This window comes from Martes martes (assembly GCF_963455335.1).
Source record: "Martes martes genome assembly, chromosome: 6".
NCBI lineage: Eukaryota > Metazoa > Chordata > Mammalia > Carnivora > Mustelidae > Martes > Martes martes.
In genome coordinates this window covers 115,286,784-115,311,124 of record NC_137893.1, presented here as the reverse complement: position 1 = coordinate 115,311,124, position 24,341 = coordinate 115,286,784, and the positions used below count along the sequence as shown (strand labels likewise).

At 41.1% G+C, this 24,341-nt stretch overlaps 1 protein-coding gene across 2 annotated transcripts in view; it reads left to right on the top strand.

Annotated features, from left to right (window-relative positions):
• Window positions 1-23,915, top strand: part of MAPK14 (mitogen-activated protein kinase 14) — a 77,933-nt gene extending 54,018 nt beyond the window's left edge. Inside the window, exons 9-12 of one of the 2 annotated variants that reach the window (XM_080807274.1) lie at window positions 14,307-14,386; window positions 16,765-16,843; window positions 20,029-20,202; window positions 21,025-23,915. In XM_080807274.1, the coding sequence (XP_080663400.1) occupies window positions 14,307-14,386; window positions 16,765-16,843; window positions 20,029-20,202; window positions 21,025-21,092 (401 nt within the window). In that variant the 3' untranslated portion in view covers window positions 21,093-23,915. Of the gene's footprint in view, window positions 1-10,004; window positions 10,085-14,306; window positions 14,387-16,764; window positions 16,844-20,028; window positions 20,203-21,024 lie in introns of both variants that reach the window. The other variant, XM_080807273.1, reaches the window with a different exon arrangement.
• Window positions 23,916-24,341: the final 426 nt, after the last annotated feature.

The following is a 24,341-nucleotide window of genomic DNA, read 5'->3' as shown; positions in this document are numbered from 1 at the left end:
CAACGACCCAGCAACCACACTACTAGGTGTTTACCCTAAAGATACAAATGTAGTGATCTGAAGGGGCATGTGCACCCCAATGTTTATAGCAGCAATGTCCACCAAAGCCAAACTATGGAAAGAGTCTAGATGTCCATCAACAGATGAATGGATAAAGAAGATGTGGTATATATACACAATGGAATACTATGCTAGCCATCAAAAGAAATGAAATCTTGCCATTTACAACGATGTGGATGGAACTAGAGGGTATTATGCTGAGTGAAATAAGTCAATCAGAGAAAGAATTACTGTATGATCTCTCTCATATGAGGAATTTAAGAGGCAGGGTAGGGGGTGATGGGGGGAAGGTAGGGGGAAATGAAACAAGATGGGACCAGGGAGGGAGATAAACCATAAGAGACTCTTAATCTCAGGGAACAAACCAAGGGTTGCTGGGGGGAGGGGGAGCGGGAGGAAGGGATGGGGTGGCTGGGTGATGAACATTGGGGAGGGTATGTGCCATGGTGAGTGCTGTGAATTGTGTAAGACTAATGATTCACAGGCCTGTACCCCTGAAGCAAATAATACATTATATGTTAATAAAAAAAAGAAGAAAAGAAAACCTATCATTTAGATTTTTTACCATGAACTTTTTTTAAAATGCATGCAAATTCTTTTCAAAATTCTCATATTAGTAATACACCATTTCTTTTCTGCTTGGCTCTTTTTGAAACAGATATTCTCCTGGATCATAAAAATCAAATTAAAAGGATTTGTATTTGTAATATACATAACCCCCATCTTGTCAGTTGCCATCTGTTGGGATGTAGCTTTGGGCCTGACAAGGAAAGAGGAAAGTGCTATTATTTTTTTTTCCTCGCCTGAAGTGTGCAATTGCTTATAGACTAGCAGAGTGGTTCTCAACTCCTGTTTTTCATCAGAATACTTTAGAGAGCTTTTAGAAACTCCAAATGCCTGGGCACTACCCCAGAGACTCAGCTTCATTCAGCGTGGGGGTCAAAGCACAGGCTTGGACATATTTTTTAAGTCCCAGTTGATTCTGGAGGGTAGCAGGTACCAGAGTTTAACCCCGTTGACCTTGACTTTTAACCTTTTAGGCTGATCATAAAAAATTATTTAGTTAGGCAGTCTTTCTTCATTTTTTTTTTTTTTTAAGATACCAATGAGATCAGAAAGTTAAGAATTTAGACTTTTCTACTTGGGAGCCTAGAAGGATGTTAGAAAACCTCTAATTGAACCCCCTGTTTTTTATAGATGCAAGGAAGCCAAGACCCAGAGAAGATAGATCCCAAACTGTTATTTATAACTCAGGTCACAGTTTCTTTCCATTATTTTATTTGTTACCCTATTCCCCTGATTTCCAGAACCTCTCTTCTTAAAACCTCTGGAGAGTGTGTTGGCCCCACCATGCTGCTTTTGCCCACAAAAGCATGCAGCTACTGCTTATTTATGATTTTTAAGTGCAACTGAATGCCGAGGGAACCTCTAGAGCATGCTCTTTGTTTGAGGGCAGTTTTCTCCCTGTTTTCGTCATCTATTAATCAACTTGCATTTAGAACTAGTGGCTTTAGCTTCTAGATGAGTGCTAGCTAATAGAATTTTCTGTGGTGTTGCAAATGTTTTATATTTGTGCTACACTATGGTGGTTGGTAGCCACCAACCACATGTGGCTAGTGAACACTTAAAATGTGGCTAGTGAAACTTAGGAACTGATTAAAAATATCTCTGCAATAAAATATATTAACATAAAATTTGCCATTTTAACTTTTTCTTATTGTGGTAAAATATGGCTAACACAAAATTTACTATTTTAACCATTTTTAAATATACAGTCCACTCGCACTAATTACATTCACAAAGTTGTGCAGCCATCACCACTATCTTATTTCCAGAATGGTTCCATCCCCCCAAACCAAAACTTGGTACCCATTGAACAATAACTCCCCCATTCTTTCCCACAGCCTTTGGTTTCCTCTCTTCTATTTCCTGAATTTGCTTATTCTAGATATTTCTTATAAGTGGAATCACACAATATTTGTTCTTGTGTTTCTTGATTATTTCCCTTAGCCATGATGTTTTCAAGGTTCATCCATGTTGTATCATTTTATCAGAACTTCATTCCTTTTTATGGCTGAATACTATTCCATTGTATGTGTATGCCACATTTTGTTTATGTACTCATCTGTTCATTGATACCTGGGTTCTTCCCACCTTTAGCAATTGTGATTAATGCTGCAGTGAACATTGGCATACAGTTGTTTGAGCCTCTGCTTTCAATTCTTTGTGATATGTACCTAGGAGTGGAATTGTTGGGTTGTGTGGTAATCCTGTATTTAGTTTTTTGAGGAGCCACCAAACTGTTTTCCACAGTAGTTGCACCATTTTTGCCCACTGATGATGTATGAGCAATTTCTCCACATCTTCACCATCTTCACCAACACTTGTTCCCTCTTTTTCTTCCTCCCCTCCCCCTCTTCCTCTTCCTCCTCCCCTTCTTTAACTTATAGCCATCCTCGTAAGTACAAAGTGATATCTCTTTGTGAATTTAATTTGTATTTCCCTAAGGACCAGTAATTTTGAGCATCTTTTCCTGTGTTCATTGTCCATTTGTATATCTTCTGTGGAGGAATATCTGCTCAAGCCCATTACCCATCTTTTAATTGGATAGTCTTTTTATTGTTGAGTTTTTAGTTCTTTATATATTCTGGATATTAAACCTTCATTAGATATATGATTTGCAAATATTTTCTCCCCTTCTGTGGGCTCTCTGTTCACTTTCTTGGTAATTTCCTTTGATGTACTAAAGTTTTGGTTTTTTTGAAGTTTCAATTTATTTTTTCTTTTGTTGCTCATGTCCTATCTAAGAATAGATTACCAAATTCAAGGTTGTGAATATTTGCTGTTTCCTACTAAGAATTGTATGATTTTCTGCTAAGATAAACTAAAAATATTTTCTGCCTAGAATTATCCCCTTTAGGCCTTTGATCCATTTCAAGTTAATTTTTGTATATGCTGTCAAGTTAGAGTTCCAACTTTATTCTTTTGCATGTGGAAATCCAGTAGTCTCAGTACCATTTGTTGAAGACTCCTTTCCCTCCATTGAATGGGCCTGGCACTTCTGTTAAAAGCTAATTCTATTCTATTCATCTATATATATCTGTCCTTACAGCAGTTCCTCACTGTTGTGATTTCTGAAACTTTATATGGTAAGTTTTGAATTCAGGAATTGTGAATCCTTCAACTTTGTTCTCATTGCCAAGTGTTTTGTTTTGGCTCTTCAGGGTCTTTTGTAATCCCATATGAATTTGAGGATGGACTTTTCTATTTCTGCAGAAAAGGCTATTGGAATTTTGATAGAGATTGTGTTGAATTTTTAGGTCACTTTGGGTATTACTGACATCTTAACAATATTAAGTCTTCCTATCCATGAACACCAGATGTCTTCCCATTTATTAGTTCCGAATTTCTTTCAGTAATGTTTTATAATTTTCATTGGACAAATCTTTCACCTTCATGGTTAATTTATTCCTAGATATTTTATTATTTTATTCTTCTAGAATAAAAGATTGTAAATGAAATTGCTTTCTTTTTTTTTTGTTTTTCACTTTGTGTGTGTGTGTGTGTGTGTTTTTTAAGATTTTATTTATTTGAGAGAAAGAGAAAGCAGGCAGAAGTGGGTGGAGGGGGTAGAGGGAGAGGGAGAAACAGACTTCCGGCTGAGCAGGGAGCCCGATGCAGTGTCGATCCAGGACCCTGTGATCATGACCCGAGCCGAAGGCAGGTGCTTAACTAACTGAACCACTGAGGCTCTCTTGAAATTGTTTTCTTAATTTCCTTTTCAGGCTGTTTATTGTTGGTGTATAACAACACAACTAATTTTTGTTGATTTTGTGCACCGCATCTTTACTCAATTTGTTTACTAGCTCTAGAAGGTTTCTTGTAGATTCTTTGGTATTTTCTATACATAGGATTGTGTCCTCTGCAAATAGAGATGGTTTTCCTTCTCCCTTTCCAATTTTTCGGGCTGGAACTTCTAGTAAAGTGTAGAATAGCATTGGTGAAGTGGGCATCCTTGTTTTCTTCTTATTTTAAAGGGAAAGCTTTCAGTCTTTCTCCACTGTCTATGATTTTAGCTGTGTATTTTTCATAAATGCTCTTTATCATATTGAGGAGGTATCAGAAGCTCAGAGAAGTTCCTTTGTATTTATAGTTTTATGAATGTTTTAAATCTGAGCTTCAAATTTATTAGATTTTATTTAGATTACATGTAAATTTAATCAATCACATGTGATTGGTATTGAATTAGATAGTGCAGTTTTAGATCTCTACTAGTCATTACTATTCTGCCTTTTTCTAATTTTTTTTTTGTGATTAGTCTCCTCCTCGAGAGATTCTTTTAGTAGAATCTTGTTCTAGTAGGTTGTTAATAATCCTTGCTCTAGTAGGTTGTACTAGTAAGTTGTTATTAATCCTTAGAGTTCCCCTAAAGGTGTAAGAAATAAAAATTTTTGTCTTAAAGCTCATTATACATTATTAGGTTAGAAACTGTTTTTGTTCATGACTGTGTAGTGCCCTTCTTCCATCTAGCTCAAAAACAGTATTATTTATTTAAAGAATGAAGCCCTGCCTTGTAAGTCTCGTTGACTAGGTATAGCAAGTGGACACAGCTGGCAGAAGTTCATATTTAGAAGAGAGTGAGGATACAGAATCTCTCTTCAGGTCTAGTGCTAACTTATTTCAGATGCCATTGTTTTGAGAAGCGTGACCAGTTAGAAAATAGTTTTACTAACACTTAATAGTCTGTAGCCTAAAGGAAGAGAGAAAATGAATTTCACAGCTAGCTCTGTTACCCACCAAATACTGTTTTCTCTTCCAGAGATCACAGCATTTGCTTGCTGTGGTTTTCCTTTCTAGGTGATCACATGAATTTCCTAAATGTGTAAAACTTTTTTTTCCTTCTTTTGTTTTTATAGAAGTGGTACTCTTGAGGTATTAACTAGAGGACAATGGTAATCCACTTGTCATTAGCTGCTGCCTATGCCATATGAATTTCATTAGTGTATTAAATTTGCTCCTTAATTCTGCTTTATTCATTTCTTCTTTTGATTTTTGCAAACATTTTATGAAATACTTATAAAAAGACAAAGAATAATATAATTAACACCAATGTTCATAGCTCCCAGATCATGAGATAAAACATGCCAATAGAGCTAAAAACTTCTGGTGTACCCCTTCCTATCACATCGACCCCTCACTTGTAGTCACTGGTTTCAAGTATTATCTCATTTTTTTTAAATAACATTTTTTTGGGGGGGGTGCCTGGGTCCTCAGTGGATTAAAGCCTCTGCCTTCAGCTCAGATCATGATCCCAGGGTCCTGGGATTGAGCCCTGCATGGGGCTCTCTGCTCAGCAGGGAGCCTGCTTCCCTTCCTCTCTCTCTCTGCCTGCCTCTCTGCCTACTTGTGATCTCTGTCTGTCAAATAAATAAATAAAATCTTAAAAAAAATACTTTTTATTTTTATTTTAAGTAGGCTCTACTACCAGCATGGGGCTCAAACTCACAATCCTGAGATCAAGAGTTGCATGCTCCACGAGCTAAGGGAGCCACTGAGGCATCCTTGTTTTCTCTTTGTTTATTTACTTATTTTAGTGGGGGAGGGCCAGAGGGAGAGAGAAAACCTCAAGCCGACTTCCCATCAAGCACTGAGCCTGATGCAGGGCTTGATCTCAAGACCCTGAGATCGTGACCTGAGCTGAAGCCAAGAGGCAGCGCTCATCCAGCTGAGCCACCCAGGTGCCCCTGTTCTCTCTCATTTAAAAAAAGTAGTTTCACTTTAGGCACTAAAAGCAAGTGTCCTAATAAATGTTGAAGAAGAGAAATATTTCACTAGATTATTTGCCTTTTCTTGTCCCGACTTGAAAATACAGAAATTTTTTTTTCCCAGAGAAGGTTGGAATTTTCTTAAGGTACCTAGAGTGTCTTAAGAATTTGTGTGTGACAATGAAAGTGACTATTTTGACAACCAAGAAGAGAAGAAAGTAGGCTGAGTCTTCTAGTCCATCCTGTCACCAGGAGGATCTCCCACCCTCCAAACACGGATGTTCTGGCTTTGTATGGGTTTTGTCTCATTGAAAATTGCAGCTCACACACAGTGGTCACTGCGGGGAGGTCCTGCCACTGGTCCTCTTCCTCATCTTCGACTCTCCGGCCTGTGGACGCTTTTTCAGAGTTGCCTAGAACACTTAGAAGTAAAGAGAATAGTCCTCTCTCATTTTCCCTGTGATTACCCTAGTCCCCTTAGGTTGGTTTCCCTAACTGTTCGTTCTCTCTTTTACTTTTGTGACAGAGAGCCTAAGAGTAGGCTTAGGCGTCGGTGGTTGTTTCAGAAAGGACCAGGAGATCTGGGATTTAAATTCTAACGGTTTGATGATGACCAATAAAACACATTTTTACCTAATAGTGAAAATTTCTTCTGTCTAGGGGAAAAAAGGGGTTAAACCAATTATGAAGAATGACTTGTGGAAATAACAATTGTCATAATGTGAATTTTGCTTTGCTCTGCTGATGCAGCTTCTTGAAGTGCCTTCTGGCCTTAACCGCCTGGACCAATGGTAGTGGCCTTACAGTAGCCGGTACTATTGGAAGACTGACCTGTATTTCAGTGGATTTGCCAGCTCTTGGAGAACCTATGGTGATTTCTTCCGAGGTCTGCATGCTTTGACTTCCTTCATGCAAGTGCTTTTAGCTCCTGAGTAGATTTCTATTTTGCATTGTGTGTTTACTAATCTCCTAAGTATCAGCTATCATGCTGAAGCAGCTGTCTTTGTCCATGGCCCTTACACACTCGTGGCCCTGTGTTTGCATACTCTCTATAATGTAAACACTTCAGATGGCGTGTTCAAAACTTTGTTAGGCCTGATATTAAATGAAACAACTTTTCTTATCTTTTTTTCTAGTTAGACTTTCCATAGAGTATGGTCATTATAGGTCTTGAGGGCAAGGCAGAGGGGTAGAGCGGAGTTAAAAAGCATATTACAGCAGGTCTTTTCAGGCCAACCAGTGTTTATCAAACTACTCTGTGGAAGGTTCTAGAGATAATATAACAGCTGTCCCCCAAAACAGAATGATCATACTCAGTGGAAAGTGAGTTCTAGGAGTTAGGAACTCCTAGGTAGAAACAAATGCCTCTCCTCTGGTTACAAAATAAGACAGACTGATAAAAATGCTAGAATAGAGGTATAGATAAATTATTGAGAAGAAGTAGAGATTAATTCGAACCTAAGATATCCAGAAAGACTTGATGGCAGAGTCCTTGTTGTGTAGGACTTTGAAAAATAAATAAGAAAAGGCTTGGTAGGAGGAGAGAGTGGAAAGTATTTCTGTTTATGACTTGGGTGTATAAGAAGCTGGAAGCTGAGCAGTGCCTACAATATTTGGTGTGGATTGAAGCATTGAGTGCATTAAGGAGTAATAGTCTGAGGCAGAGTCAGAAAAGAAGCTTGAAGCCAAAGCCAGGAGGGCCTTGAGGGGCTGAGGAATTGCAGCTTTATTCTTCAGACCTGTGATTGTCTCGTGCTGGCAGAAGCAAGAGAGAGATGTGGGGCCCCCAGCTCATTGCTGTAATGAGCTCTGTGAGTAGTGGGCGTGGCCTACTCTTCAGGTATGTTGAAGTGAAGTTGGGGCAATAAAGAAACAGCCTAGAGTCTTCCGTCATCCCTGTCAAGTTAAAACTTGACTCTCATCTCAGTAGTTAGGAGTCTCCTGAATGAGGGTACCCATCTCAACAGCTTTATTTCTAGAGACTATTTTTGATTGTCAGACTACCTGTTTGAGAGTTGAAGTAGTCAGTTTTTGGTTTCAGTAGTCAGTAGTCAGTTTTCGTATATGATATGCTTTGTGATGTGGGATAGCTACCCACTTCAGTTTGTTCCTGAGGAGCATGAGGGGACTTAACGCTTATTGAATCATTTTAAATGGGCAAAGGGGATCCTGTACTAAATTCTACTGTTGTATAGTTAATTTGATTATTTTAGAGCAAGACAGTAATCATCTGCCCTCCCCACTCTCTCTGCATTAATGCATGCTTTAGATTTTTTTTCTTGTCAGCACTTTGAACTCAGAATCAGTATTGAAATTTTAACCTCCAGAACCCATTGATTTTTGCCATTTGCAGATGACAAAATTCTCTACTATTCTTAATTCAGAAATAATTTGTGTGAGTGGACTTGTTTCTAATTTATCCTTGTTTTCTATAGAGTACAAGTTACTTGGGTCTAGGATGGGGTTGGACAAACCTTTTCTTGAAAGAGCCAGATAGTAAATCTTCTAGGGTTTGGGGACCCTGTGATTTCTGTTGTAACTGCTCAGTTCTGCTGTGTAGAGTGAAAGCAGCACGTGAACGAATGGGAATGGCTGTGTTCCAATAAAACATTATTTTCAAAACAGGCAGCAGGCTGGGGTTTGTTGACTCCTGTCTAGAATTTTCTTCCATTTCAGTCAGTTTCATCTGGGGGAAAAAAGAGAACAGGGCAAGATGCCAGTGATATTGCATAAGTAATTCCTGTAACTTAAGCAACTATGGTTTGCGGAGGCCATTATTTTTAAGTTACACCATATTACCTTTATATGTGTAATCATAAGCAGAAATCTTTTCTTCCATCCTCCCTTCCATCCTGCTCCACCTTCTCCTCAAGTCTTCTGAGTGCCCACCATGTAGCAGAAGGCCAGCAAAGCGCTGGGGATAGGTGGCCCCTACCCTCGGGAGCTACAGATCTACAGAGGTAACAGAAAGCAAACAAAGTAACTCTAGATTGTGAGAAGCACTTTGATGTTGGAAAGCATTGTGTTGTGGTAGAGAATACAGGGAAGAGGGGGCTTCCGTATTTAGAGTGTTGGGGGAGGCCTGTCTGAAGAAGTGAAGTTTAAGCTGAGACCTGAAGCTGAGAAGGACCTGATGGGTGAAGAAGCTGACAGGATTTGTGACGGGCATCAGAAGACAGCCCTCCTCCCCTCCTTCCTCTGAATGTCAGGATAGACATGGAGATAAACTACTCGCATTTTCATAGGGAATATGAAAAGCTATTTTATATGACTTTTTCTCTTTCTCCCCTTTTAACTTCATTTTTAGGCAAGGCTAAAGGCAGTAAGAACAAATGCAAAGTTTTTGGCCTCTGGTTAATACACGCACATACACTGTGAGTGTGCATGGAAGAGTTGGCTACCAGAATAAAGGTTTGGACATTGTAGCCCGTTGCTCAGAGCCTCAGGGTTGTGTGAGCTTTGCCACCGCACTTGTGAGGTGGAAACCTCCGGAGTCCTGCTTCATCATGGCGCTCCCGGAACACGTGCCCGTGCGGTAGGGGAGTGGCGCCCTCTGCTGGCCGACCGTCGCTCACCGCTCTTCTCTGCCCGGGGAAGCCGTGTAGAGAGAGAGGTTTTCTAGAGGGCTCGCTCAAGTGGTTAGGCTCTGGGATAGTCAAGGCTCCTGTCGTATTAGGAAGGAGCTTAAGCCGTCGGGGAGTATACACAGGTGGCCCTGGCTGGCCCTCGCTCCTGTGCTCTGCTGCTTTTTTCTTGTCTGTAGCACTCTGCTTACCAGTGCTCTTTGCTTAACTGGCTACTTACTAATGCTTTGGTGGAAGGTGAGGAAGTCGGTGTGGACTGAGTGAAGCTTTTGCTTTTGCACCCGCTGTCTTCGGCAGCTAAGTACCCAGCTAAAGTCACTTCGCTTTACTGACCAGTGATGTTGACAGATCCACAAAATGAATATAAATTGTATATGTGTGTGGCGCCATTCTGAGTCTTTGTACAGGAGGAGCGTGTTCCACTTGGAGTGACCGTCCCCACAGAAGCCTTGATCTAGATGAATTCACCGTTTTGGCCTGGTTTGGGGGTTTTACTTTTTGTTATTGGGGTATTTTGTTTGTTTTGTTTTGTTTGTTGTCGTTTGTTTTTTATTTTTATTTTGTCCCAACATTTTCCTTTATAGTCCACCATTAGATATTGATCAGTTGAAGCTCATTTTAAGACTCGTTGGAACCCCAGGGGCTGATCTTTTGAAGAAAATCTCCTCAGAGTCTGTGAGTTGATGCTTTGATTGTAATTATCTGCCCTGTTGGGAGCCTCTGCCACTTGCCTTCCATCAATCTGTACTTTGCCCCGGGTATGTTTGTAAGCATGTGTGCCCTTTTGTGCTGACTTCCTGGATGAGGGGTGTGTGTGTGTGTGTGTGTGTGTGTACACGTGCACTCGTCTGCCCCCATGCATGAGTGTGTTTTGTTCTCTATTGGAGTATGTACTTAGATCATGAGAGCTTGTATTGGGCAGTAGTATCCCAGTAAATGATTTGCAATTCTAACTCATTCCAAGAGATTAAAGGAAAATATGCCTCTGTTATCAAGCCCTGACATCATTTTTCTCAGAAGTTTCACATATACTTGAGTTCTTTTTAGTTTTCGGTTAGTGTGTGTTTTCAGAGCATGAACTTTACCACGTATTAGTCTAGCTTCACTACAAGAATGAAGTATGCATTGTGTCCACGCTACTGCCGTTTTCCAGAAGTTACTGCTTTTTACTATTTTAGAATAGACAACGCACAACATCTTGTAAAAGTTGTCTATTCCCAACAAGGGCACATCTCTACCCTATCTCCAGACCAGTCCTGATACCTCACATCCATTGGAGTAGACTTGTAGTAAATCCTTCCTCCCACAGCCTGCCTTTGTCATTACAAGTTGAATAACCTGAGAAAAAGCTTTGGAGCTAATGCTTTCCTGCCTCTAAGCAGGGATGTAGAGAGAAGCCATGGGAATGTGACTCTGGCTTACTTTGGCTCCAATTTCCTGCTGTTGGTCATTTTCTGGAGGCAGAGACAAGAGAGAAATCATGAAAACTCAGCCTTTCTCCCTTTTCCCCTCTGTCTGCTGCCAGGCAGTTGACTAAAAGGGAAAAAGAGCTGTGGAGCCAAGCTCCAATTGTGCCTTCCTGAATTCTCCTCCCACCATTCTGACTGAAGGGGTCCCTTTGCCCCGTTGGAAGGACTGCTGGGTGGCTTGAGGCAGGCTTGAGCAGGTGAGTTTGAATGGTTCATCATCTCCCTTATAACATAAAGAATATTGTCATCTGGTATGTTTCTGGTACATTAAAAGACCACAAAGCCCAGTGTATTTGTGAATTTCCACTTGGAGGGATGTAAGAGACCGTGCTGGCTCTATTATTTTGTTTCATTTATTTATTTAAGATGAAGAAGGAAGAGCACAGAAAAGCTGTGACTTGCCTGAGTCATGCACTGAGTCACTTGGCAGAGAGAGCTGAGCATCTCAGATGTTCTGATAACATGATCTCTAAACTTTAATCTCATGCGATTGCACACTATTTTGAAAGTCGTTGTCGGAGTTGCCACTGTGTCAACCCAAAGGAGTGTTTTCTTTTGCTTTATTAAATGCAGAAGCTGGGTAGAGTGAATCAAAGAAGATAAGGAATGCTACTTAGAGAAGATGGTACTTTCTTGTTTTAAATGCATGTGCTGAGAAAGACTGGTAATACAGAAGACATGGAGGCAAGGCAGTGGGGGTGAGAGGAGGTTCAGTTTATTTACCAATAGTACGAATGAGACTAAGACAGTAAATTCATTCCCTGTCTGGGAATGGCCACTAGCAGCTCCTTCTCAGTCCCCTCTCCCACACCCAACCATTGGCCCTATAGATATGTGCTGTTAGTCACAAGAAGTTCTAAGAGGAAAAGCATGGATAATATGGTATTTACCTATTATTAATCCATCATTTATTTTTAAGAAGGAAACAACATCAGGTGCCCAACCTAATGAGATACCATTATCTTATGTGATATAGGGCACATCATACATTCAAATAGCTCTAGAGTTGGGCATAGTAAAATGGACTATCAGAATATAGAATGTACTCCAACAATGAATATAGGAGTAAGAAAGGTATTGTTTTGTTTTTGTTTTTTCCCTACATGGTTATGGCAAGTGGATAAAAGGGGTTTAAACGGTAGACAAGATTAGTTTGGTGGTAGTAATACTGCCCAAGTACCAGTTTATCTTAAAACCACACGGTGTGTGTGGGACACATGCTGTGTAAATAACAAAGCCAGGTGAGTAAGATTGTTTAAGGATTTTAAAAATCAAAAGAAAAATTCATTAGTGAAGAAATGGAATAAAAGCAAGCCAATCACTATTTTCATTACTCCTGAAAAGTAGTAAGGTAATGATGCCATCATTCTTTTTCTTTTCAAATTTCTATTTAAATTCTAGCTAGTTAACATACAGATGCCATCATTTATCTAGAAATCCAATCAACAAACAGTAGGACATTGTAAGAAAATGCAATAATGGATGCACTGATTGAGAACAAGTTGGGATGTGCTGTGAGAAAGGGGATCAATAGGTGGTGCCAGCTAAGGAGAGAGGACTGTTTTGGTTAGTGACCCAGAACCTGTAGTAATTCAATGAGAGAACAACAAAAAAAAATCATTAAGCAAGCAAAAGCCCTTTCACTGACTCCCATTTTTCTCTAGAAATATATTTTTCCTAACTTCCTGATAGGAAGGGGATATAATAACCTATTTGACTAATGGAGACAAAAATAGAAAAATGCACCGGCCAAGTATTATTCCTAAGAGAGAGGAGAGAGGTGGCTGAATTCTAAGATTTTAAAACCCAACTAGTATTCTGCTATTGCTGGTTTACTTAGTGAGCCCCTTTTGTTGTATTACTTGGCATTTAAAGTACTATTTTTTATGTAATTTGTTTCGAGGTAAATCTAGACTTTGAGAGAATGTTAAAAGGGCTTCATGCCACCTTTTGAATTTGCTGCCTCTGTCTTTGGGCATAAGGACTGGGAAAGGCAGGATGAAGCGCATGGTCCTAGCTCTGTCCTGTGGGCCGGCTGGCCAGGTATATTTGTAGTCCTCTGACCATGAGAGAATTTGAGGTCAAGGGAATGAGTTAACATGAAAAATTACTGAAGGAAGCCACAAAGAAGTGTGATTGCTTGACCAGGGTGCTCCTTGAAGATGCTGCTACAACTGGAGGAGGGAATTAATATTTCAGAAGAAAGGGAATATAGAAAGATTTTAATTGAATTGCATTGATTTTAAAAAATCCCATCAGTGCTCCTTTAATAGGAACTTATGATAAACCAACAGTTCATATAACATTTTGGGGGAGGGGGAATTGCGTTCAGGTTGGTGGGGCAGCAAGAAGAGAGAAGTGTGTTGGGCGCCTGGGTGGCTCAGTGGGTTAGGCCACTGCCTTCGGCTCAGGTCATGATCTCAGGGTCCTGGGATCGAGTCCCGCATCGGGCTCTCTGCTCGGCGAGGAGCCTGCTTCCCTCTCACTCTCTCTGCCTGCCTCTCTGCCTACTTGTGATCTCTCTCTGTCAAATAAATAAATAAAATCTTTAAAAAAAAAAAAAAGAGAGAAGTGTGGAATACCGTTTCCTTACGTGCTTGTACATATGGAAGACCTAGCAGTTTCCTCCTGGTCAGATCACTGCAGAGCATTTTGCAGACTTCCTCTCAGCTGTTTATTAAGTGAAATCAGCCTGGTCACCTGTTAGAGACTTGTGGAGGAAATCACTGTGGCGTGCTATGCTACCATTAGCAGCCTATTTTGTCTTTGCCATTAGCTTCTGACTTTGCCCCGTGTCTCCTCTTTCTTCATCACCATTGTGTGTTTGTGGCATGTTTTATAAATGTACCACTACTAATGTCCTTGAAACTTGGCATTGCTTATCAGCTCCCACACGCACCCATGTCTTACATTTGGAGGGGTGGTGCCTTGAAGAGTTACCAGAACCCATGCCATGAAAATGTAACCTCTTCCTTGAATAGATATAGCGAAAATTTTGTTTTGTCTGAAGCCGAATCAAAATTTTCTAAATCATCTCCATTTACCACCACCCCTTGCCCTAAGCAAGCAGGTTTGGGCTGTCAGTACTTGAAAACAGTTCTCTGGCTGGCATCCTGGATCAAGGGGCAGTCTCTTTCCAGGGAGCCTAAAATATTTAACATTAAAGATGATGCTAAAACCAAAGGAAAGTAATTTTCCTTATCTGCATGGCCAGTTATGGGCTGCATGCCTAATAACCCTCATGCCATTCCACAGAAGCAGGCTTTCACACGCAGCCTTGGGCTCTGGCCTGGGGTGGGGGGTGGGGGCTGGGGAGTGGGTTTCTTTTGTTCGTTTTGGGGTGGCTTTTGTGGCCTTCTTAAGAACGTGAGTTGAAAGTTATTTTTTTGCACTGTATGTTTAACAATGCCCTTGACTAGGCATCTAAGATATTAACCAGCTTCAGCAGATTATGCGTCTGACGGGGACCCCCCCTGCTTATCTCATTAACAGGATGCCAAGCCATGAGGTGAGAACAAACAGACTGGATAGGGATATCCAATTCAGAAGGCCACATCCTCATTCTGTTGCCACTGTATAAGCAACACGGTTTTTAATATCACTTGAGTGCTTGCACGTGCCTTGAGGGCTTAAGGGGATGAGCACCTCTGTGCTGTGGCAGGATGCTGACATTTGGGAGAAAATGTCATCCTGTCCTCTGGATTGAGAATATAATTTATAGGCTTGTAAATAGAAAGTGATATGATTTTTATATTTGGGTTTTATGAATTTAGTGCTCAAGAGGCTGTTGTGTTTTCCTAGTGAGGGTATGTTAGCATCTGATGACTGTAGGCTGGAAGGGTATTAAACTGAGGGCCGTTAGGTTGCTTTCCTAGTCATCAAGTTTTTATAATGATGACCCAAAGAGGATTCTTCCTTTAAGATTAAAAAAACAAGTCTGTTAGAGATCCATCACTGATAAGTACTATATTTAAAAGAAAATACGCAAATAATATGGAATAAATGCGAACAACTTACATAGGGCTGTTCGTCATCTTTATCAGTTCTTCCTAATTAATCTGACACTGGTTTTATTATCAGAAATGGTTGAGGCACTTCTTTCCACGGTGCCCTTAATCTTTTTGGGAGTCAGGCTGTCGTCACAGAGGCCCTTCCCAGCAGTGTTGTTTCTGCTTCAGCTATATTCAGGTAGTTTTTAAATTTACCTTTATTTACCTTATTGGAGGGATGACTGTTCTCTGCACGAGACAGGTCTCTCTGACTTCTATCTTCTCTTGATCCTTTTATCTACGCGCTTGAGGAGGAAAGGATTACAGACATGTGGATATTCAATTCCTAGAACTTTCTTTTCAAATTGGAGAGATTCTCAACCAAAGCAACCTCCCCTTCTTGCTACACATACAAGGACTAAGAAGGTGAAGTTGCCCTAGTAGCCAGAGATTTTTCTAGGCTTTTGTGTGCGCGCGTGTGCGCGCATACACGCACACACACACACACTTTTACGGTTGAGCTATATTAAAATAGGAATTTTAAGTGGTTAAGACAGATTCAGAGTTTTATCTCAACTACTCAGATGGACTGATAGTGGGATTTATGTTTTGAAATAGGGAAGGTCATAGCAACAGTTTAATACCTAATATTTGAAGTACACATTTATGAGTTATATTTGTATTTATATGATTATTCTCAAGACTAGTTTTTGGTCAAGTTTTTGGGTTTGCCTTGGTAGAGCTATCAGTCCTTAAAAGTATTTGACACCTTAAGTTCCTTTGAGTAGAGTTCAGAAATTGTGAAGTTGAAACACCCTTAAAGAGTGAGAGCAAACTTTCTAAAGGCAACAGGGAAAGCAGCTAATGTTTGTTGAGTTCTCACTCTGCACCAAGTACTGTGCTAAGGAAGTATTGGTTTGTTATCTCCAGTCCTCACTGCCGCCCCATGAGTAGGCATTGTGAATCTCATTTTATCAAAGAGGAACTCAAGCCTTAACGAGAATAAGTAACTTGCCCAAAGTGATCAAGTCAAGATTCAAACTCAAGCCTGTTCCACCATAGGGACCAAACTTGTAACAACTATACTGGTAATATAAATGTTGTTTGTATCAAAATTTTAGTTTGAAGCTTTTTCATGAGCCTTGTCTTATTTGAATATCACAATAACCGTATGATACAGGCAAGCCAAATACTAATATCTAATACTAATATTTTGCAGATGAGGTCACTGATAAGTCGGTTGAGACTTGCGTAAGACATACCTCCTAAGTGGTAGGGGAAAGATTTCTGCATAGGCCATGTAACTTAAAAATCCATTATTCTTTGTCACTCTTACTAAGTTGCTTTAGTATTTTTAAAATGTGTTCAAGACTTTTAGGATAATATACTAGGCTTATGTTTACTTTCTTATTACCAAGATTACTTTGTTAACAAGGTTTAACACTGATACCCTTTTTACAAACTGAGAGTACCTACTGAGATCAGTGCCGTCAGAACTGCTGGTCCTAGACTCTCTTTAGGAGTCCCAATCCCTAGCTTTCCAGGAAGGCTGTCTCAGAAAGGGGAACTTCTTAGATATCTTGGCCTCATTTTTTTTTTTTAAAACTTCTGATCCTTGGATCAGAAAGCTAATAAAAGGGAACTTAATTGCTTAGCATTCTCGTTCACTTAAAATGTAACCGTGAGAGATAGCCAGAATGAACAAAAGTGCTGATCATACGTAAGGTAGTTAGAATGGCAGTAAGAGAGAAATCTTTTAATTGAATATCAAAGACAGTCATAAACATTGAAGCTAGCAGACCTTGTCAGTGAACGCTTGTTCCCTGGCAGGACCGAGACTCTCTGGGAGCAGTAACATGATTGAACAAAGCCATTTGAAAACGTTTTATTTTTGCAGGCAAGAAACTACATTCAGTCTTTGACCCAGATGCCGAAAATGAACTTTGCAAATGTATTTATTGGTGCCAATCCCTTGGGTAAGTTGATCATATCCTCACCGCATGAATATTGAATTGTTAATGACATAAATTGGGGATTTAAAGAAGACCTTTTGATTAAATAGGGTACCATTAATTAAGTCCTGGAAGGTGGTAAGTAATGCCATTTGTTATCTGTGTTTGTGTTGTTGGGTTTTTAATCACATGATATGCTTATATATTTATATGGTCCTAGAATTTGGTAGAGGAAATGACATTTTATGGTGAAGAAAGGAGAGCAAATGGTGGGGATGTTGGGAGAAAAGATTGAGGGGCACTGGAAGAAGGAGGTACGGAGGAAAGCCTGTGACTTCACAACTGCTGGTGTTTTGTGGTGTCCCAAGCCAAGGGCAGAAACAACCGAAGAACAGATGGGGGTTTAGAAGACCCACCCCCAGGAGTTCCCTGCGGTGCGCCCTGTGCTGCCTGTAGCTTCCCAGGCCCACAGATCCTGCCATCTTCGTGCATTTTTCCTTTCTCTTCTTCTTCTGCCCTTCCCCCAGGGAGTTAACCATTCTGTGTTCTTCGTGGAGTGAATTTGCCACTGAAGACTTTAAGGAATGGCTCCATATTCCTTCCTGCCACCATCACTTCTGGGATCCTTGGCAGAGGGATGGGACAGTAGTGGCTGCAGGATATGTACTGCCTTGGCTAAAAAGGGAGTTGATTTATTCCTTAAAGTTGGGGTCTAACATGTGCTTTGATTGGTCCCTAGAAGTGGCATTGCCAAGACCCTACTTCCCAGATTCAAGGATTGTGCTGTAGACCAGGCCATTTAACAGCAGACATGGAAAAATCAGACCAGGCCTTCCTATGAGACAGGGAGGGGAGCCATGGTATGATAATGGTCTAAACAACCTTCTCACTTCCCTGAAGATTGTGTTATACTGGTATGTGCTCCACTCTCTCAGTGGGTCATCCCTCTGCTGGGTCCCAAAAACTAATAACAAAGGTTTAGTTTTCTCCTTTGAGAGCGGATAGTCACGATGCCCTCTTCAGAAGTTGTAGTGAGAGCTCAGTGGTTTTCCCTTTTTAAATACCTCATTCACAGTGACCATTGAGAACGATTTCAGTGTTACTGTGGTAATTCTTACAATGGCAGAGATGCTTACATTGTTTGAGATGGTGGGCAGCCCTGGGTGAGTCTGTGTCAGCCTTGGAGATTGTAAGTAGGCCAGATCTCAGCTGGGCCACTCTCACATCCAAAAATGAGTTCACAGACTCATCAGGGGTATACAGAATTTTAGGCAGTTGGTTTAGGTCTGCATCTGCCCTGGTATGCTCCCATTGGCTCTGTAGGATTTATTTGAACTCTATTACCTAGTTCAAGGATCTGTGACAAGCTCTATTTGAGTTGTAAATACTCTAGGATGTTGGGAAATTATGCTGCATGCTGGTAGCTTTCTTGTCTGTCATTCTGTTCCGAATGTATTTTCATCGTACCAGTTCATGTTTCAGACCTGGCAGTGCTCACTGTTTGACTTCCTGTTAGCCAACTCCAAGAGATTTGTTAACTCATTTTTTCGGGGGGGAGGCGGGGGGGGGGCATGTATGTGTCCCAGTAGCTTATTTAGGTCACATCCATCCTTCTCTGGAATCATGACATTTAAACATTCAAAAGAACTGGATACCACTTAGCAATACAGACTGCCAATGAGTTGAATGGAGGCTTTGGGCCATCTGGTGCTCAGCACTGCAGTTCTCAGAATTTAAACATGCCTAATAGCTCACTGCCAAACAGTGATGTCATACAAAGAGTTTCTTCTTGCAGACAGAACATGGTGTTACTGACCACGAACTTGTGCCCAGCATATTAACTGAGCAGGAACACACCAACGATGTAAACAATGACAGCTGTATTTTGTCAGTCACTGACTTCATGTTTGACTATTATTCTCAAAACATGAATTAAAACTTGAATTGTCCTTTGTATATGTGCTGCCGAAGCGAGCACTTGAATTGCCCTTTGATATAGTGTGTGTCTTTCTAGCTGTCAAGATCTTAGAGGAATCTTTTCCTTACCCCGACCTTATTCCTCACCAAGGTATTGGTGACTGCACATAGTACTTTTCACCCTAGGAAGCCCAATCAGATGCAGTGTGTGGCCCTTAATTGGATCCTGGCTTGAAGAAGCCAGGTATAAAAGACAACTTTGGGATAATTGGAGAAATTTTAACATAAACTGGATTTTAGATGATATTTGAGAATTATTTAGTTGTCAGATAAGATGGTTTTGTGATTATATAGAAAGATGTCTTTATGCTAAAATATTTAGGGGTAAAGTATCATGTCTATCATTTTATTTTAAAATGGCCCAGCCAAAAAAACAGAGTTAGATAGATAGATAGGGAAATAAATAATGTTTATTGTTGGATATGGGTAGTGGGCATATGAGTATTCACTGTACTGTTCTGTATATTGAAGTTTTTCATTGTGAGAATTTTATATTTCTTTTATCCAAATACCATGCCTTGCCCACACACTCATGGAAAACCCTCAATTTGTTCATTGTTGGGAGATCTGTTTGATGAATATTCATTGCCTTATGTTAGTAAATAAATAGCACAGGGAGACAAAAAAGTAAAAAAATTAAAAAGCCACCCTGCTTACCTTTTCTCGATTACTTTGGTTATAGGCTTTCTTTCTTTCTTCCTTTTTTATTTAAGATTTTTATCCATTTATTTGAGAGAGAGAGAGAGAGAGACAGAGTATGAGGCGGGGGGGCGGAGGGAGAGGGAGAAGCAGACTCCCCGCTGAGCAGAGAGCCTGACACCGACACCCGCTCTATCCCAGGACCCCAGACCATGACCCAAGCCCAAGGCAGATGCCCAACTGACTGAGCCACCCAGGCGCCTGTAGGCTTTCCTTTTGACACAGTTTGACTATGTGGTAACGCTTTGGCATTGATGTTCCACAAAAGCTTGTTCAAACAGTCTCAGGTATTTTTAAAAATTCCTCTTTAGTGACGTATTCTTAATACAAAACACATCCACACACACACACACACACACACACACAAAGAAGAAAAGGAGTAATGTTTCCTAGAGCAGACACATGGGGGGAGAATGTATGTATTCTCTTTGTTCAGTATGAAGATTCAAAACAGTGTGTTTGCTTAATAAGGCCTAATTTTTTGCTAACTTGTTAAAAACTCTTTTTTTCCTTCCAATCCGTGGGACTGAAAGCTGTCGACTTGCTGGAGAAGATGCTTGTATTGGACTCAGACAAGAGAATTACGGCAGCCCAAGCCCTCGCACACGCCTACTTTGCTCAGTACCATGATCCTGATGATGAACCAGTAGCTGACCCTTATGATCAGTCCTTTGAAAGCAGGGACCTCCTTATAGATGAATGGAAAAGTAAGTTATAAGAGCAGGATTAACATCTAGTGTGAGGATTTAAATTTAAAAATCTTTCTTACATGAGCCACTGTCCAAAAGCTGTGGGAAAACAGAATTTCTGGTTATAACCAACTTGTTAAAACTGGTAACTAGTATCTCTGATGCAGAACGGGTATGTTCCTCTGATGTAGATGAGGACACTGTCTGGACCTTTGAGGTGCTCACGTTTGGTCTGATTTTGCACCCGGCCTCTTAACAGCCATATAGAGCTTTGAGGTTTTTAAGTCAGAATCTGCATTTACAATATCTGTCTGAGATAAGTAGGGAATAAGGTATTTTTATAGTTTTACAATCGTTAGAACTCTAGAATTACAGTTTCACAATTGATAGAGAGTTTATTTCATGTCTGTTACCCTAGACCTAGTTAGGGACACAGCCGTACATGGAACCCATGTCTCCTGTATGTCCAGCTTCAGATTCTTTGCATAAAACACACATTCAAAACTCCAGATGGATCCCCCAAACCAGAATTACCTGTTGCTGTGGCTTGCGGAAGAGCTGTTATTCTTGAGCACCTTCTCCAGAGAGCTTTAAGAAAGGAGGCCCTGCTGAGTGAAACAAATAAGTAAAAGTAGCTCTTTTTTTGTGTATCCTTGAACTTCTGTGATCACATGTTCCATTAGGCTATCACACGTAAGCAATGAGGGGGTTATTTGAAGTAGTCCATCAAACCACTAGCCTGGACAGGAAGGAAAGATCTTGAGCCTAGAAGTTAGAGTACCTACCAGCGAAGAGAATAGTCTAAAGTCTCACATCCCACCTTTCCTTCCCGGGTTTTAGGCCTGACCTACGATGAAGTCATCAGCTTTGTGCCGCCACCCCTTGACCAAGAAGAGATGGAATCCTGAGAGCCTGGTTTCTGTTCTGTTGATCCCACTTCACTGTGAGGGGAAGGCCTTTCCGTGGGAACTCTCCAAATATCATTCAAGTGCCTCTTGTTGCAAAGATTTCCTCCATGGTGGAAGGGGTGTGTGTATGCGCGCATGCGCGTGTGTATGTATATGTGTGTGTGTGTGTGCTCCTGTGCGTGTGCATGTGTGTGTCTGTCTCTGTGGGAGGGTAAGAGAATAGGAGCAAACTATGATCACAGTGGCTTCACGGGCAGTCCCAGAAGCTCCGAGGGGGCCTCTGCTTGCCCCTTGGGAGAGTCAGCTCAGGCAGGCAAGGGCTGCCGTCTTGTTCGGGTTTGTTATGTGCAAAATAAAGATACTAAACGGCCCAGATCCCAGTCATGCTTTTGCCATTTTGGCCTCTCCCGTGGCTCTGTCTGGAGGTGGGGGTAGTCTCGCTGACAGCCTGTAGTGGCCCAGAGAGGGGGCACACACTTTCGGGCTTCCGCGGAAGCCGGCCCTCAGCGACGGCGCGCGGCCAAGAAGGACCAACTGCCTTCTGTGCGCTAGTCTGTGATTGATTTGCTTAGTGTGATTCTCAGAACTCAGCAGGTATGTGCGAAACTGTAAATATGTTTGTGCCTTAAGAGGAGAGAAGAAGGTGTAGATAGTTCAGGCAGCGCGGCCGACCACGTGTGGAGCCCGGCAAGCAGTCGTCTTGTCCCACCGCCGCTGGCGAACCAGAAGTGACCAGGGAGCCCTCGGAGGCGTCGTGTGTGCATGTGTGCGCATGCGTGTGCGTGCTTCTCTCTCTCTCTCTCTCTCTCTCTCTGTCTCTCTGCCCCCGCCCCAGGGGCTGCCATTTCACTGCTCGCCGCCTTCCGCCCCCCTCCAGCGCAGAGATTTCTTGCGCATTAGCCCCAGCAGGCAGAAGCCGGTTCTTGCTGTCAGTGTACTTCCTGTGTACTCTTTATTCCCAGCAGAGTGACGATGTGTTTTGCACGTCTTGCTATTTGAGCATGCACAGCTGCTTGTCTGTTCCCTTCGGGAGGCCCTGGTGCCAGGCAGGTTTGCCAGTGAAGACTTCTTGGGTAGTTCAGAGCCCACGTCACCTCGGCTGATGCCAAGGGCAGGTGACATCATCCTCTCTCCAGCCCCAGTACTATTTTGTGTTGAACACAATTGATACTCCAGGTGCTTTTGATGTGAAAACTATGAAGAAATGGAACAGATGGGTCAATAGCGTTTTCATTCTTGCCATCTGGTTTTTGACAAACTCTTTTTGGGGAGCCGTCATGGGAAAGATCAGGGCTTTTCCCGAGAATATCTCAGACTTTGAAAAACAATTGTTCTCTTCACTCCCAATAGCCAATGCTAAGAAATGCTGAAAATCAAAGTGAACAATAAAAGCTCATGAGGCCAGAAACTCCTTTTGCTATCTTTGTCTAAAAATGGTTATTAAAAAAAAAAGTAATGAGGTGTCTTTTCCACCCTTCTTTGGAAGAGGGTCTTCTTGGCAGCTTAACATTGACTTCTTGGTCTTGGTTTGGGGAGAAATAATTTTGTTTCAGAATTTTGTATATTGCAGGAATCCTTTGAGAATGTGATTCCTTTTGATGGGGGGAAAGGGCAAATTATTCTAATATTTTATATTTTCAACTTTATAAAGATGAAATATCCTCAGGGGTGGAGAAGAGTTGTTTTTTCATAATTTCCTGAATTGCAGGTGTCTTGTGCTACATAAGGGCCCATGTATCTAAACCTCTTGTGAAATAAGAATGTGTAGAGCCACTTCCACTATTGGCTGTGTGACAGAATCTCGTATTTGGGACAAGGTGTCTCCATTTCTCTATCACAGCACAGTGGTACGTGTGCTCCGGAGGGACAGGGTAGGACCTCTGAGTCAACTGGAGCAAGAAGGAAGGAGGCAGGCTGACTGTGATGGCGCCTCGCCCGGGATTCTCCCCCTCTTTAAAGGAAAATGAACGCAAAGGCCTCATCTCCTTTATATACAGTTCAAATCCTCGCAATCCACAGCAAGATCAATTTTATCAGCCATGTTTGGTTGTAAATGCTAGTGTGATTTCCTACAGAAATACTGCTCTGAATATTTTTTCATAAAGGTCTTTGCACATGTGATTGTATATGCATTAGGAAGCTGAATGTTCTAGGAGCCTGGACTCAGCTGGAGCCCGTGGAAGAGCTCCTTGGTTTCTGAGCATCATGCTCCCATCTCCTGATTTCTCTGAATAGAGAGCGAAAGAGAGAATGAGGGACACTGCTATTTTATTTGTATTCATGAACTTGGCTGTAATCAGTTATGCCATATAGGATGTCATACAATACCACTGGTTAAAATAAAGCCTATTTTTCAAATTTAGTGAGTTTCTCAAATTTATTGTATTTTTATGTCGACTGTTTTTAATTTAGTGCACAATATGGCATTGTATTGATGTTCTTTCAATTGTGGCCTGGCATATGTTTCTGATAGATCTTAATATTTACTCCTAAAATTTAGAAAACACTTTAACAGATGGTACACTTTCTGGTGAAGCAGATCTGAGTCTTTGATGTAGATGGGTAGAGCAAATAGCAAAGAAGATATAACACGGCAGGCAGAATGTTACTGCACTTGGGTGTCAGAGTGGCCTAGGACAGGGGTCAGCAAACTATGGCCCAAGAGCCAGATCTAGTCTACCGTCTGTTTTTGTATGGCCCGCTAAAAATGGTTTTTACATTTTTAAATGGCTGAAATCAAGAGGACAGTATTTTTGTAGTGTGTGAAAAATAATGTAAAATTCAAATTTCAATGTCTATAAATAAAGTTGTATCGGAACACAACCACACGTTTGTTTATGTATTGTCTGTGGCTGCTTTTGTGCGACACAAAGTTGAGCAGTTGCAACAGAGACCAGAGGGTTTACAAAATCAACACTATTCACTCTGGCCCTTTACAGAAGAAGTTTGCCGACCCCTGGCCCAGGACTTCAGTTTCCTCATGTGTAAGACGCAGTTTGGTTAGATAGTTGTTTGGGTTCTTCTCAGCTTTGACATTCTAAGACTATCTGTAGAAAGTATATTTTTATTTGAAAATTGCCTGAGAGAAGGTTGTATGTGTACATATATGTGTACATTGTTTATAGACTTTGAACCAAATGTGTTTTATGACTCTTTTATCTTACGGCGCTTGACAATATTCTTCAAAACTACTGAATTGTACCATAGGATTAAAGAGCCACAAGGTCTCATGGCTGTTTTCAGGGCCCG